Raw genomic sequence first — 15,152 nt, forward strand, 5'->3', positions numbered from 1 at the left:
ACTCCTTTGCTATCGTTCTACATCAACAACCAACCCGTAACTGATGTGGATGGGAAACAAAATCTCTCTCTTTCCTCTCTATCTCCCTCTCTCTCTCTTATGGTGCGCAATTTTGGACAGACATTGAGAAAAGCTCCATAAAAATACCAGTCTCGAGCAACAAAAACAATCTTACTATTTCATTCAAGATTGCAACGTTTGTACACATAACCAAACTTCTTATGTTTTCTCAAATCTACAACAGATCTACACGTCAGATTTCGCGCAATATCTTTCCTTCAGCCAATGAAGGCACAGCTTGTTGTCTCGGTTTGATTATAAGGGGAAGTAAGTCATACGTAACTTCCGTTCGGTGTAGAACAACGTGGGTTTTTGTGTGCCAAAATCTGTGCCGTTTTGCAAAATAACAGCCGTAGCAACGTCTAATTGGTATAAATCTGTCGCTGCCTGATAGTTTAATGTATACTTGATTTTATCATAGCCGTTGTTTTGCTTTGCTAGGCTGTGTATGGCAGGAATGCGAAGTTTGCCGACGCGGTCGAGAGACTCAGTATCATACCTTGTATAAACCATAAGAAAAGACGACCGTCCATCACAAGTGACGTCTAAGACATAGGCCCCGCCCACCTCGTGACGAGTGCCTGTGCCAGACACTAAGCTGTGATCTAACATCAAACAATGACATCATTATTTTGATGAAGTGGAGACATTTGCTTGTTAGCTCAGTGGATATTTTTAGCAGTGACTGATCTTCTCAAGCAAACATTTTCATGTTGTGATCTTTAGATTTGACCAAAAGAAGCCAAATTTGTGCCATGGCTGAAGATCATCAATACCTACAGGTGTGTGAAATTTGGAGGCTCAAGCTTCCTCAATGTTTCGTTTATTTGTAACCGAAAATGACCCCGCTGTGACGAGGGTCAACCGAACTGGGGTCATATCGGGAAATCATCAAAACCTATAAGTGTGCAAAGTTTCAAAAACATGCGAGATAACCCCAACGTTAAGTTTTTGTCTACGGACGGCCGACCTAACACTGCTCATTCCCAAGACTCTCCTGATTACTCAGGGGAGTCAATAAGTTAACTGGAGTGGAGTTTTGGATGCACTGAGTGCACAGTTTTATCCCGAACCAATGTCTCTAACCTAGACTATCGCATATCGGTCCTGAAATACAAGATGACGTGCAATAAACAATGTGAGCTGGTATGAAGTATGACCCGCTGTAGATCCAGTGAACTGGCGCGAAAGACGACCTGCAATAGAGAAAGGGAGCCGACATGAAAGAAAAACTGCACAAGTTCCAGTGAACTGACATAAAAGGCAACCTGCAATAGAGAAAAAGAACTGATGTAATGAAAGACAATGACTTGCGCTGGATAGAAAGAGTAGGTAAAACGTGTGCAGTAACTTATAGTATCTGAGGGAAAGTTATAACTGTGTAACGTCTACCACCCAACACATCTACTGCTATATTTTCTGTCTAGGGTGTGCTGAAGACCAATTGTCTTATTTACAGAAGCGGTTTAAGGACCAATCCTCTGTCGAGCTAAGCCGACAGGGACTTTCAAAACTGTCGTTCAAACCCTCACAAGGGGATGCATTAGATTTAGATCTTCCAAAATACTTATTTCAAGAAAACTGGACTTTTGGCTTATTTGTTTGTGTGCAGACGTAGTTGTGAACTATTACAGACTAGGTGGTAACAAAACGCGGAAGCGCTGATGACACCCACCATCCACAGAAAAAGGCACACGCTTCAAGATTCAGCGATTCCGTGACAAATTGAGTCCTCACAATGCAGAGCCCTTAAACATAAGTTTCTTGTTTGTCTCCCTGTAGCGGTGTCCTTTTCTGAGATGAGCTTCTGGTTAGCATAGCCCTCCAACGGTATTCTGGTACAGCGGCAGAATTGGCAGTGTCCCCCTCCGTCATTTGTACCCTCCCCGGTTTCACGCTCTCTTCGCAATCGATTGTCGAAAGAGACTCAATGCTGCGATCGACATGGACATGACGGCTTTGATGGAAGGGATTTGGAGATTGATCAGTGCACGAGTGTTGCGGCGACGGGTCTACGTCGGACTGGAGCAGCGGGTCCACCAAGGAGCCCACGTACACGTCCGCTACGGCGACCAGGCTGTCTGCTCGGTGCCAGAGATACATGCCGACGGCGATGTCCATCCGCCACGGGCTGCTCTGGAACAGGACACCAAGTGGTGTAACTTCCAACTGGCCATCTTGACTGAGGGGGGCGCTGGACTCAACTCCTGATTTACCGAGTGTCACAGAATACGCTACAAGCCGAAACCTACGGATCGTTCTCTTACTGAAAAATATAAAACATCAACGGTTGGTTTCTGTTAGCACTAACAAACTGGCAGGAATAATAGAACAAAGGTTGTGCTAACTCCGCACAGGGATGGCATTTGTTGATTATCTTGATTTGTTCTTAGTTCACTAATTGTTTTAGCCAGTAGAGTGCAGTCAATAAATGCTCTGACAATGACAAGTGTCATGTTTCGCGTACATACAGCACAGGTGGCTCTGAGTTCTAACAGGTAGAACAAGCTGCATATAATACAACTAGGTAAGCTGTCTTGGCTTAGCTCTGTGACACAAACGGTGAGTCAGGTGAGTCTGAACGCAAGGGAGATGGGTTGAAATAAGGGTCAAACAAGGGGGTGTGACATAAGAATCAAACAAAAGGGTGAAGTGAAATAAGGGTCAAACAAGTGGTTCAGTGTTTAGCATGTGTAGCAGGTAGAACAATATAGTATATCACACAGTGTTCAAAACTGGTTACAGAAAGGGTGTTCAAAAGTGGAACACTTCAATTTAAAGTTTGCTTAAAAGTTTCAACGCTTCAGCTGTAAAATTCACCATGAAAATTAACTTTACAGACTCACCTGACCAACCGTCAGTGGACAAAAACTACATTTTGACCTAGTTCAGACATAAGCCACGAGCTGAAAAAATATGCTGACAACTATTTACATAGACCATTTTAAGATCACATAGGGGCAGTCTTGGGACCAACAATCTGAGTTTGACAATGGCTCTCAAAACACAAGAGTTGCAAAAAGCACGCGCACAAAGCTAAACTATTTCGAAATTGGGCTGAGAACGATCTCTGTGATAGGTTCCTATCTTGGCCTTCAGCACACCCGCACTTCATGTAGCTAATATACCAAGAAGGCGGTCATTGGAGGGGGGAAGGCGTGGCAAAAAAAGGTTCACACTTCTGCATTTTCAGTGTCCTCCTACAAGGGGATTTTCCCCCCATTGTTTAACGTTGAAGTTTGACACGATTACTACATTCTGAAGAAGGAAGTATGGGGCAGATCAAAAACGGTGTGGTCAACAAAGAACGTCTGGAAAGAAGACTGAACAGCACGTTTGCGTTTGCTAGTTGTGATTGCGCTGTAGGGTAGTGTAGCTCGGGATATGTGGCCACAACACTCAGTTGGGGACATAGCTCAGTTGGTAGCGCGCTGGATTTGTATTCAGTTGGCCGCTGTCAGCGTGAGTTCAAAAATGGCTGCAATCTACTGGCCGTATAAAATTTCATCTCACACGGCATCATTGCAGAGCGCCTAGAACTGTACCCACGGAATATGCGCGATATAAGCATCCTATTGATTGATTGATTGATTGAACACCCTAGAGTACATCCTGTCATTAATTGTGCGAAGATGACTTAGCCAAAGTTACTTCGCGAAGCTGGATGCACGAAGCTGTGGGCACTGAGTTTTTGTTAAAAAGACTTTCCGAAGTCTTCGCAGAGTCGACTTCTGGCTTAATTAAGGCCCTTAATTGAGCCCCGAACTCTTTTAATCGAAACCTCAGTGCTCCTATCTTTGCCCAAAATCGACTTTGCGAAGACTTCTTGAAGTCTTTTAACTAATGCATCGTTTCCCTTTTCACCGTGTCTTTATTTCAGCTGCATGAATAAGCAAACAAAAACCTATACAGTTCCAAATGTAAAGCTTCCCAGTTGACATATTTGAAATAAAAGCAACACCTTTAAAAAAACAAAACAAAAACACGTTGCAATCTTGGAAAAAACCCAAAAAACAAAACGAAAAAAAACTTAGTTGCAAAGCTTTGTGCAGTCAGCTTGGCCTAATGAGGCTTTAGCCTTTGACAGTGGGGTACAGTGTGGCCCTGCCAGTGTTGACCAGTACCTGCTGCGTCTTGAAAACCTGCCACGCCCTCTGCAGGGTGCGAGCCGCCACGTCCTCCTTCTTGCGCTGCATGGTGGTGGAGATGACGTTCATGCGCGCCCTGCTGGGGAAGCGGGTGGTGAACTTGGTGTTGATCTGCTGCTTCAGCTGACTCATCTCCTCGCTCTCCTCGATGTCCGCAAGCACGTTCTGCACGCACAACACAACACACGTGTCACACGTCCTTCACACACAACACAACACACGTGACACGGTCTTCACGGGAAAAACACGTGTGCCTTGCTTTAGACACACACACATAACATGTGTTCCGCGATAGACAACCACGAACACATGTCACATGTTCTCCACACACGGCACGCGTGTCACACATTCTAAACACGCAACACACGTGTCACACATTCCAAACGCGCAACACACGTGTCACACTTTAGACAAACGTGTTCCAGTGCCCCACGTTAGATAACCAAGAAAAACGTGTCACATGTTCTCCATACACAACACGCGTGTCACACATTCTAAACACGCAACACACGTGTCACACATACCACACACGTGTCGCACGTTGTACCCAAACAAAACACGGGTGACTCTTTCTACCCACACAACACACGCTCAGAACAACGTAGGGACATGACACGTTGCGACACAGAGGCAGGATGACACACGAAGAGAGGACGGGCAGTGAGGCCGACAGATATGAACCTTGACGAGGGGACATGACACGTTGAGACACAGAGGCAGGATGACACACGAAGAGAGGACGGGCAGTGAGGCCGACAGATATGAACCTTGACGAGGGGACATGACACGTTGAGACACAGAGGCAGGATGACACACGAAGAGAGGACGGGCAGTGAGGCCGACAGATATGAACCTTGACGAGGGGACATGACACGTTGAGACACAGAGGCAGGATGACACACGAAGAGAGGACGGGCAGTGAGGCCGACAGATATGAACCTTGACGAGGGCGAGGAGGATGTCCAGGCAGTGGACACGGTCTCCCTGCAGAATGGGCAGGTTGATGGACACCAGGGCGATCTCGTTCGGCTTCTCGATGCCAAGCGGAGCGTCAAGGTCAGCTACAAAGTCCGACAACTGAAACAGGCAGCAAGTTGTGCTGTTAACACACAGAACGCTCTCTGTCCCACAGTTATAATCTCACAACATAACAAGTTTTTCTTGGTTTAATTGTAAATACTTTTACACACAGCTCTCTACGCTATACTTGGACACGAATGAACAAGAAAGTTGAAGCTTGAAATTTCAGAAACGTTTACTCTATACACACTTCTGTTGCGATCATATCTCACTACCATCTCTTTTCAATGTGTCAAGAGTAACGGCTATCGTGTTTTTACCCGGCGTAGCGATAGGGTGCAATATTTTGACGAAAAAAAGTATAATACGTGGAGTCGAAGACGAGATGTGACACGCTCAACTTCTGTTGCAATCTGTGCACGCACCATATATATTGGATTCACACTGCCACACTCTGGATAAACACTTCAAACAGCACATCAGTCAAACATGACGTATTTTGAAAAAGAAAAAATTAGCAATTTGTTTTCGAAGATTTAACGCAACGTCACGCGTTCCGAAGTCGCTTTCCTGGAAAACAAGAGTGTGTCCCGCGAAGTTTCAGTCTGATTGGCTGTCGTTCTCATCTTGAGTCAGCTAGCTGATCGTTTACGGTGGATATGACGTAAAGTAAAAAGAAATGTGCATGCAACACGTACTGATAAGGATACAGAATGTAAATGCTTGTAGAATTCTATTTATCGTTCATTCCTTATCGCTCACAATCGTTATTGCATGTGTCTTTCAGCTCTCACCAGCAAAAACTCTCTACAGACGACAGAATTGTGCTTTCAAGGTTTCATTTCTGTGGGTGCATTTCAGTTGAAAGTGGACAACATGTAACAAATCTCGCTTTCTCCAGGATCATGGTAAGAAATAAAGATGGTATGAAAATAATCGAATGTTATGGGACTGGAGATTTTCAGTGTTTCGAACCGGTGAAAAATCTCCCCCTGCGCACTTAAAAAGAACGTAAAGTGAATTTTGACGAATTTTGACACCAAGTGCGTATGCTCAGATAATGACACAATGGGTAAGCTCTCCAAAACGCGCATACTTACAAAATTACAGCTTGGTTTCCCCGTTTTTTTCAAAGCTGTATAACACCTTTCACCATATATGGAAAATAAAAAATTACCATACAAGGAACATAAACTCCAGTCAAAGGCTTCACTACAATCCAGCATGCCATCTCACCATTTGGTAGGGAATGAACTGTGTGGCGTGAGGGTCGTAGCGCTGCCACACCGAGTAGAACATGTCAAAGTCGTCCTCCGTTACACCCACCTCTTCCTGCTGGTGAGCCTGTACACCCACACACACACACCACACAGTCAGTACGACCATTCCTTTCCCTGTGTAACCCACAACCTGTACACCCACACCCACACCCACTCAGTACGACCATTCCTTTCCCTGTGTAACCCACAGCCTGTACACCCACACACCACACAGTCAGTACGACCATTCCTTTCCCTGTGTAACCACAGCCTGTACACACACACACACACACACCACACAACACACAGTCAGTACGACCATTCCTTTCCCTGTGTAACCACAGCCTGTACACCCACACACACACAACACACCACAGTCAGTACGACCATACCTTTCCCGGTGTAACCAACAGCCTGTACACCCACACCACAGTCAGTACGATCATTCCTTTCCCTGTGTAACCACAGCCTGTACACCCACACACACACACCACACAGTCAGTACGACCATTCCTTTCCCTGTGTAACCACAGCCTATACACCCACACACACACACCACACAGTCAGTACGACCATTCCTTTCCCTGTGTAACCAACAATCAGAGTCTGTACACACACACACACAATCAGTACGACTAATGATTCCTTTCTCTGTGTAACCAACAGCCTGTACACCCACACACACACAGAACACACAGTCAGTACGACCATTCCTTTCCCTGTGTAATCAACAGCCTGTACACCCACACACACACAACACAGTCAGTACGACCATTCCTTTCCCTGTGTAACCAACAGTCAGAGTCTGTACACACACACACACACACATACACACACACACACACACACACACACACACAATCAGTACGACTATCCCTTTCCCTGTGTAACCAACAGCAAGTACACCCACACGCACACAGTCGGTTCCATGTCTTTTGAGCGCCAACATTTGAGCGCCAACATTTGAGCGCGAACATTTGAGCGCCGCAACATTACAGCGCCGCACATTACAGCGCCGCACATTACGGCGCCGCACATTACAACGACGCACATTTGAGCGCCGGGTCGAGTATATGTATCACGAAAGACGTGAGTGTGTGCTTAGAGTTATTGTAGTCTGCAGCATAAGATAAGATAAGCGCCTTATAAATAACCTTATTATTATTATTATTATAATTATTATTATTATATGGGATGTCACACGTACGAAATAGGCAATGTGAACTGTTGTCGCACAGCTAAGGAGCAGAGTACGCTCGTACAGAAATGAACTCACACACACACACACACACTGTAACCTGAGAGCCCCAAAGGGGGGGTATCATCACGATCACGGGAAGGAAAAGTTTAGCTTTCACGATCACAGTTACCTTGATTTTTGTTTTCACGATCACGAACACCAGTGGCAAATCACGGTCACAGTAAAAGTTGCATGTACAGAAAGCACGTGTCAAAGTAAACACAACCACACAGTAATTCGCCTCCTCTGGATCTATTGTTTATTCAACACAAAGTGAGAACTGTTGCACTTTTTTATTATTATTTTTTTAATTCTCTTTTTTCATTCATTTCATTTCATTAATTCTCTTTCATACACACACAGAAATATATATCATGATTTGTAATCAGTAACAAGAATGTTGTTTTCATTGTTCTCTCTCTCTCTCTCTCTCTCTCTCTCTCTCTCTCTCTCTCTCTCTCTCTCTCTCTCTCTCTCTCTCTCTACTCATACACATTCAACTCCCACACCCTCACTCACACACATGAATATATACTTGCACAATTTCACATTTCCAGAGCTAAAGCTTGTAAATCCATTTTCTCAAAACCTATAGGGTGGATTGAAATTACATGAAAGTACATGTATGTGTGATGTGTTCTTTATTTTCAACTTTGCCATACAATTTGAGGTACACCATCGCCTGGTTTCATGGCCTTGAAAAACAAACAGGAATGCTACCGGCCAAAAATGGTTTTACCTGAAAGAAGCGCGCAGTGCCAGTGGCGAAGCCACAAGCCTGAGCCTGCGAAGCAGGCGAGCCAACTAGGGGGGTCCGGGGGCATGCCCCCCCCTGAATTTTTTTCAAAAAACGGTTAAAATCTGTGCAATCTGGTGCATTCTGGGCATCATTTTCAGGGCTGTAATAGTGTTGTGATCTTGTTAAAAATCCCATTTTAGCCTCCCCCCACCACCATTCAACACACCTCCAAACTGGTGAAAAACAACACTACTGTGCGCTGGCTTCATTGAGAACGGCGCCCGGTCGGGTTGCGCGATATTCACATGGATCGTTTTTGCGGAAATTTTTCAACTTCACCGGAATAAATTTGACTTTACCGGATTTTGAAAACGGCTTTATCGAATTTCCGGCAATTACCGGAAAAGTAGCATGCCTGACAAAATCCCCAACGAACATGACTTTGATCGTCTTTGACATGAGGATCAAGTGACCCAAACTGGCACGTCTCCCCGCCATTGTTTCTGAATTTAACCCATTGTTGATATTGAAGTTTACAGGCGCTAAAATAAATCCAAGCTTAATGCAAAGAAGCGACAATTAGAATCTATGCCAAGCGTGTCCACGTTGCTGGGATGAAAAACACATTTCTAGTTTCGGCTTTGGCTACACGCAGACTCGATCTCGAGCCAGTCGAGGTCACACTGAGCGAGTGACAGCCGGACGTGGCAATGTCGACAATGTCAATGATCTCACTCAAACTCAAAGATCTTGAACAAATTTCAAGATCTTTGCCTACATTCAGAACAGTCATAGACTCAACATACCTTGATATTTCGTCTTCGGAAAGACCGACCCGTAGCCTGACCTTTCCACCAAGGAAGGCATTCTCGCCGCCTGCTTTGGTCTGGCTTGAATCCACAAAATATAACAGAAATTCGATGACAGTACCGCTGCACGCCATTTTTGATCTTCGAAGTCGAATTTGACTGAATGCACTTAAAACTTTTGCACGAAGCCCTTCCATTGGATGAAGTTTGGCAGACTTTTGCAATTTGCCTTCTGATTGGATTTCTTTTTGTGTGTGATTGGTTCTCTTAAAGGGAAGCAATCGCTGTCAAAATCATATTTCTGAATGTGTAGTTGCTTCCCCTTCAATCGGGATTGGCTCCTTGACGAATAGAGGATCATAGAGTGATACAGCTGTGAAAAATGTACGTTGAAAATAAAATGCTTTGCAATAATGCCCACCACGATCACAAAAACAAATGACGATCACGATCACGAGACTTGATTTTTTTGTCATCACGGATCACGGGCAAAGTCCCATCACGATCACAGAAATGGAAATTTCGGCAATCACGGTCACAGAAAGGTCAAAAAACGCCAATCACGATCACGATTTTAAACCCTTTGGGGCCCTCGACAAGGTCTATTCAACGACAGCGGCAACGCAACAACGTGCCCAGGTTACCATGCAGCCACGCTTGCAGAACTTGGTCAAATCCCAGAGGACATGAAGGTGAGTGTGTGTGTGTTTGTGTGTGTGTTTGTGTGTGTGTGTGTGCGTGTGTAAGCTGTGTGCCAGTACAGGCATGTGCGCGCTCTCTCCCCCTCTCTCTCTCTCTCTCTCTCTCTCTCTCTCTCTCTCACACACACACACACACACACACACACACACACACACACACACACACATATATATACACACAGACACATACACACATACACACACTTAGCATATTTTTTTTTATATGTGTGGCAGGTTCTCACAGACGGAACTACTTTCCTGGCGTACGACTCTGGTCGAGGAGCGGACAGGATTCTTCTTTTCGCCACACCTGATGGTCTTCGGTTGTTGTTTGAGCAGAAAGACTGGTTCGCAGATGGGACATTCAAGGTGGCCCCGGGGTACTTTACTCAGGTGTATTCGATTCACGTGCTTTACATGGGATCGACAATTCCTGTTGTTTTTGCCCTGCTTCCAAGTAAGTCACGTGCCACATATGATAGACTTCTCCAAGCTTTGGTTACGTTGATGACCGACTTCGAAAGAGCCGCGGTTTCAGCGTTCGATGAAACTTTCCCTGGATTACAGCTGACGGGTTGTCACTTCCATCTGGCACAGAATGTCTGGCGACACATCCAAGACCATGGACTCGCAACTGTGTACAGAGATGAGGAAGAGTTTGCAAAATTGATGAGAATGCTGCCAGCTCTCGCCTACCTTCCTCCTGCAGACGTTGAGAATGCATTCGAAACTGTGTTTGACCCCACATCGGCTTTCTGGGACGCACGTGCCCAACCGATCATAGATTATTTCGAGGACACATACATTGGACGTCCTCGACGTCGTGGACCATGCCATCAACCGATGTTTGCTGTGCAGATGTGGAACCTTCACGAAAGGACCCTGACGGACAATGCTATGTCCAACAACAGCGTTGAAGGGTTTCACAACGCCTTCCAGGGCCTCCTCGGGGCGCATTCACCGAGCCTGTGGCGGCTTATCGCTGCGCTCAAGAAAGAACAGATCCTTGTGCAGGCCGACATCACCCGCCTTCTGGCAGGCCAGGTTCCCGCCCCAAGCGCCGGAAGTACAGAGACCTGCAGGTGCGTGCCAAACGGATCATTGTGCAATACTGTACAATGCTGGCCAGCGTGGCTTGATCGACACAATGGAAGGTCTGGCCTTCACCTTCATGTTTTAGATCATTTAAGTGCTTTTAGTCATCCCGGTGATTTTAATGTGCCAGCGCGGCCGTTGTTCATGTTCAGTCGTCAATAAAAGTATGCAAAAGTATGCTGGCCAGCGTGGCTTGATCGACACAATGGAAGGTCTGGCCTTCACCTTCATGTTTTAGATCATTTAAGTGCTTTTAGTCATCCCGGTGATTTTAATGTGCCAGCGCGCCCGTTGTTCATGTTCAGACGTCAATAAAAGTATGCACATTTTTGTTCTCCCTGGTGTGTGTGTGTGTGTGTGTGTTTGTGTGTGTGTGCGTGTGTGTGTGTGTGTGTGAGTGTGTGTGTGTGTGTGTGTGTGTGCGTGTGTGTGTGTGTGTGAGTGTGTGTGTGTGTGTGTGTGTGTGTGTGTGTGTGTGTGTGTGTGTTACAGACTACACCATAAACATAAACACCATCACACTTAAACAAACAAACACGCAAAATAACGGATCAAATAACGACTATTCAGAAAACAGCACACAATGACACCTACGGCGCTCAAATGTCCGGCGCTGTAAAGTGCGGCGCTGAAATGTCGCGGCGCTCAAATGTGCGGCGCTCAAAAGTGCGGCGCTAAAATGTGCGGCGCTCAAATGTTGGCGCTCAAATGTTGGCGCTCAAAAGTCGTGTCACCCACACAGTCGGTACGACTATCCCTTTCCCTGTGTTACCAACAGCATGTACACCCACACACACACACACACACACACACACACACAGAGTCAGTACGACCATTCCTTTCCCTGTGTAACCCACTGCCTGTACACCCCCCCACACACACACAACACACAGTCAGTACGACCATTCTTTTCCCAGTGTAACCAACCGCCTGTATAGACATACACACAGTCAGCACTACCATTCCTTTCCCTGTGTAGCCAACAGCCTGTACACCCACACACACAACACACACAGTCAGTGCGACCATTCCTTTCCCTGTGTAACCAACAGCCTGTACACCCACTCACACACACACAACACAGTCAGTACGACCATTCCTTTCCCTGTGTAACCAACAGCCTGTACACCCACACACACCACACAGTCGTTTCTCCACTTTGGGCACCGATGATCTTCACTGCAGGATCGGCGATACGATGCAGATGATCACGTTTCAAGTCATTGATCGACTGGCCACCCCCATCCTTGGTTTAAATGATGCCCTCCGCCTACAGCTCATTGAGCTTGACAAATCGGTGTACGAGCTCAAGAACGAGGACGAAACTCAGCTTCATGCACAGATTACTACAGAGTTTCGGGACCTGTTTGATGACGACCAGCTAGGGACACTTCCACCCAAGTACGTCATGAGAGTTGACCCCACTGTCGCTCCAGTAGTCAAACCAGCACGCAAGATTCCTCAGGCCATGGAGACGAAGGTCAAAGAAGAGCTGGAAAACATGATCATGAAAGGCGTCATAGTGCGCGAAACTGAGCCCACAGAATGGGTTTCGCAAATGGTTGCCACAAAGAAAAAAAATGGTGACGTCCGAATTTGCTTGGATCCCAGAGACCTCAATAAATCTCTTCAACGACCACACTATCCCATGCGTACAGCAGGCGACGTAGCATCACGCATCGGCAACGCAAAAGTCTTCTCAACCCCAGACGCAAAGGCTGGATTTTGGCAAATCCGGATGGACAAACACTCCTCACTGCGAACCACATTCAGCACTGCCGGCATGCCACTCCCTTTGGGAGGTACAGGTTCCTTCGCATGCCTTTTGGCATCAACACAGCCTCAGAAGTCTTTCAGCAGGCTATGGAAAGACTGTTTGAGGGCTACCCATGCGCAATCATCGTCGACGATATTCTGATTTGGGGCTCAACCATGGAGGAACATGATGCAAACCTGAGAAAGATTCTGGAGAGAGCGCGTCAGATCGGACTGAAGTTGAACCTCAGCAAATGCAAGTTTCGAGCAAAGAGCGTGTCTTTTGTTGGACACAGATTCACCGAGGATGGTCTGAAGCCTGACACTGAAAAAACTGATGCTATCCGGAACATGCCGCCACCGGAGAACCAAGCTGCGCTTCAACGTTTCCTCGGCATGACGAACTATTTGAGCAAGTTCACCAAGGACTACAGCGAGAAGACATCCATATTGCGCGAACTTCTGCACAATGACGTTGTGTGGAACTGGACTGAAATGCACCAGCAGGCGTTTGACCGACTGAAAGAGGACCTTGCGAATCCTCCAGTGCTGAAATTCTTTGACCCTGCAAAGCCTGTGGTTTTGTCTGTGGATGCTTCCAAAAGCGGACTTGGTGCAGCATGTCTCCAGAACGAGTCCCTGTTGCTTTCGCTTCACGAGCTCTTTCAGATGCCGAAACCAGATACGCACAGATTGAAAAGAAGCTCCTGGCTGCAGTCTTTGCTTGCAAGAAATTCCATGATTTTATCTACGGTCGGCAAGTGACCATAGAGACTGACCACAAGCCTCTGATCAGCATCGTAAAGAAGCCTCTGAATGATGCCCCAGCTCGTCTACAGAGAATGCTCCTGTAGTTGCCGCGATACCACCTGCAGTTCGTCTACAAGAAGGGGAAAGAACTGTTTTTGGCTGACACGCTATCTAGAGCTCACCCTGAAGAACCGGCCGAAGGAGCAGAATTTGAGCATGACGTCATGACCGTGCTATCCAGAATGACGGAGTTGCAACAAGAAACACTGGCTGACGCGACCATGCAGAAACTAGCAAAATTCATCACAGAAGGTTGGCCTGCACACGAGCGTAGTGTGCCGCCTGAGCTCAAACCTTACTTTTCTTTCTGCGACGAATTGGTGATTGAAAATGACATCATCCTGAAAGGACAGCGGGCAGTGGTTCCGCCAACGCTACGGTCAACATATGTTGCTGTCCTACACAAAGGCCACATGGGAGTTGAGCGCACCAGAAAACTTGCTAGTGACATCGTCTTCTGGCCAAGAATGCGCCAAGACATTGAGCACACTGTCTCACAATGCTCCGCCTGTAACAGCAACAAAGCCCACTTGCAGAAACAACCTCTCATCAACCATCCTGTTCCTGAGCTTCCATGGTCAACCGTTGCTGCCGACCTGTTTGACTGGAACAACCACCAGTACCTAGTTATCGTTGACTCGTTCTCTGGATGGTTTGAAATGGACTCTTTGCCTGACAGCACTTCACGCTCAGTCATTGGCAAAATGAAACGCCTCTTCGCGACTCACGGCATCCCAGAAAAACTCATGACCGACAATGGCAGTCAGTTCGTCAGTCATGAATTTGAACAATTCGCAAAAGAATAGAACTTCGTACACACCACCAGCAGCCCTTACTACCCAAAGTCCAATGGCCTGGCTGAAAACGCTGTCAAACAGGCCAAGCAGTTGCTAAACAAAAGCAAGAAAGACGGTTCCGACACGATGCTAGGTCTTCTGAACTTGCGCAACACCCCAAAAGACGCCATGGGGTCACCAGCACAGCGCCTACTATCCCGACGCACCCGCACCACCCTGCCAACCTCAACAAAGCTCTTGAGACCTAAGCCCTTGAACACCACCTCCGTCTCAAAGCAGTTAAAATCCGCCCGTCAGCAGCAGAAATGTCATCACGACAAGTCAGCAAAAGACCAAAGACCACTGAGACTCAGTGAAGTGGTGCGCATGCAAACTAAAAAAGGAATTCAGAAGCTTGCTGTTGTGAAGTCCGCCCGCGGCAGCCCTCGGTCGTATGTCGTCACATCCGACGGCGCAGACTATGTCCGCAACAGACATCTCCTGCCTGTCCGTGAACCCAGACCGCAGTGGACCATCTCTAACGACAGCGCTTCGAACAATGAACAGAGGCAGCTAGACTCATGTCCTCTGCCATAGCCAACTCTTCGGCACTCAGTTACTGTTCATCCCACAGCAACTAACCCAACCCCTCCCATGCCACAAGTGCCCAGGAGAATCTCTACCACCCCACTTCGCCCCGTGTCACCCACAACCCTCTCTTCCAAATCTCTGTCACCTCC

The 15,152-nt window shown here is 46.7% G+C and overlaps 1 protein-coding gene across 4 annotated transcripts in view; it reads right to left on the reverse strand.

The window, feature by feature from the left end:
* The window catches only part of LOC138946890 (sodium channel protein 1 brain-like), a 206,328-nt gene that overhangs the window by 26,017 nt on the left and 165,159 nt on the right, over window positions 1–15,152 (reverse strand). For 2 of the 4 annotated variants that reach the window (XR_011449462.1, XR_011449465.1), the window contains exons 37-40: window positions 6,465–6,572; window positions 5,148–5,285; window positions 4,185–4,373; window positions 1,736–2,196 (exon numbers count right to left, since the gene is read on the reverse strand). Coding sequence is in view for 2 of the 4 variants with exons in the window: in XM_070318295.1 (XP_070174396.1) it covers window positions 4,185–4,373; window positions 5,148–5,285; window positions 6,465–6,572 (435 nt within the window). In the remaining 2 variants the exon portion in view is untranslated. The remainder of the gene's footprint in view (window positions 1–1,735; window positions 2,197–4,184; window positions 4,374–5,147; window positions 5,286–6,464; window positions 6,573–15,152) is intronic. The other 2 variants (XM_070318295.1, XM_070318301.1) reach the window with 1 other exon arrangement.

This window comes from Littorina saxatilis, linkage group LG1, assembly GCF_037325665.1.
Source record: "Littorina saxatilis isolate snail1 linkage group LG1, US_GU_Lsax_2.0, whole genome shotgun sequence".
Lineage (NCBI taxonomy): Eukaryota > Metazoa > Mollusca > Gastropoda > Littorinimorpha > Littorinidae > Littorina > Littorina saxatilis.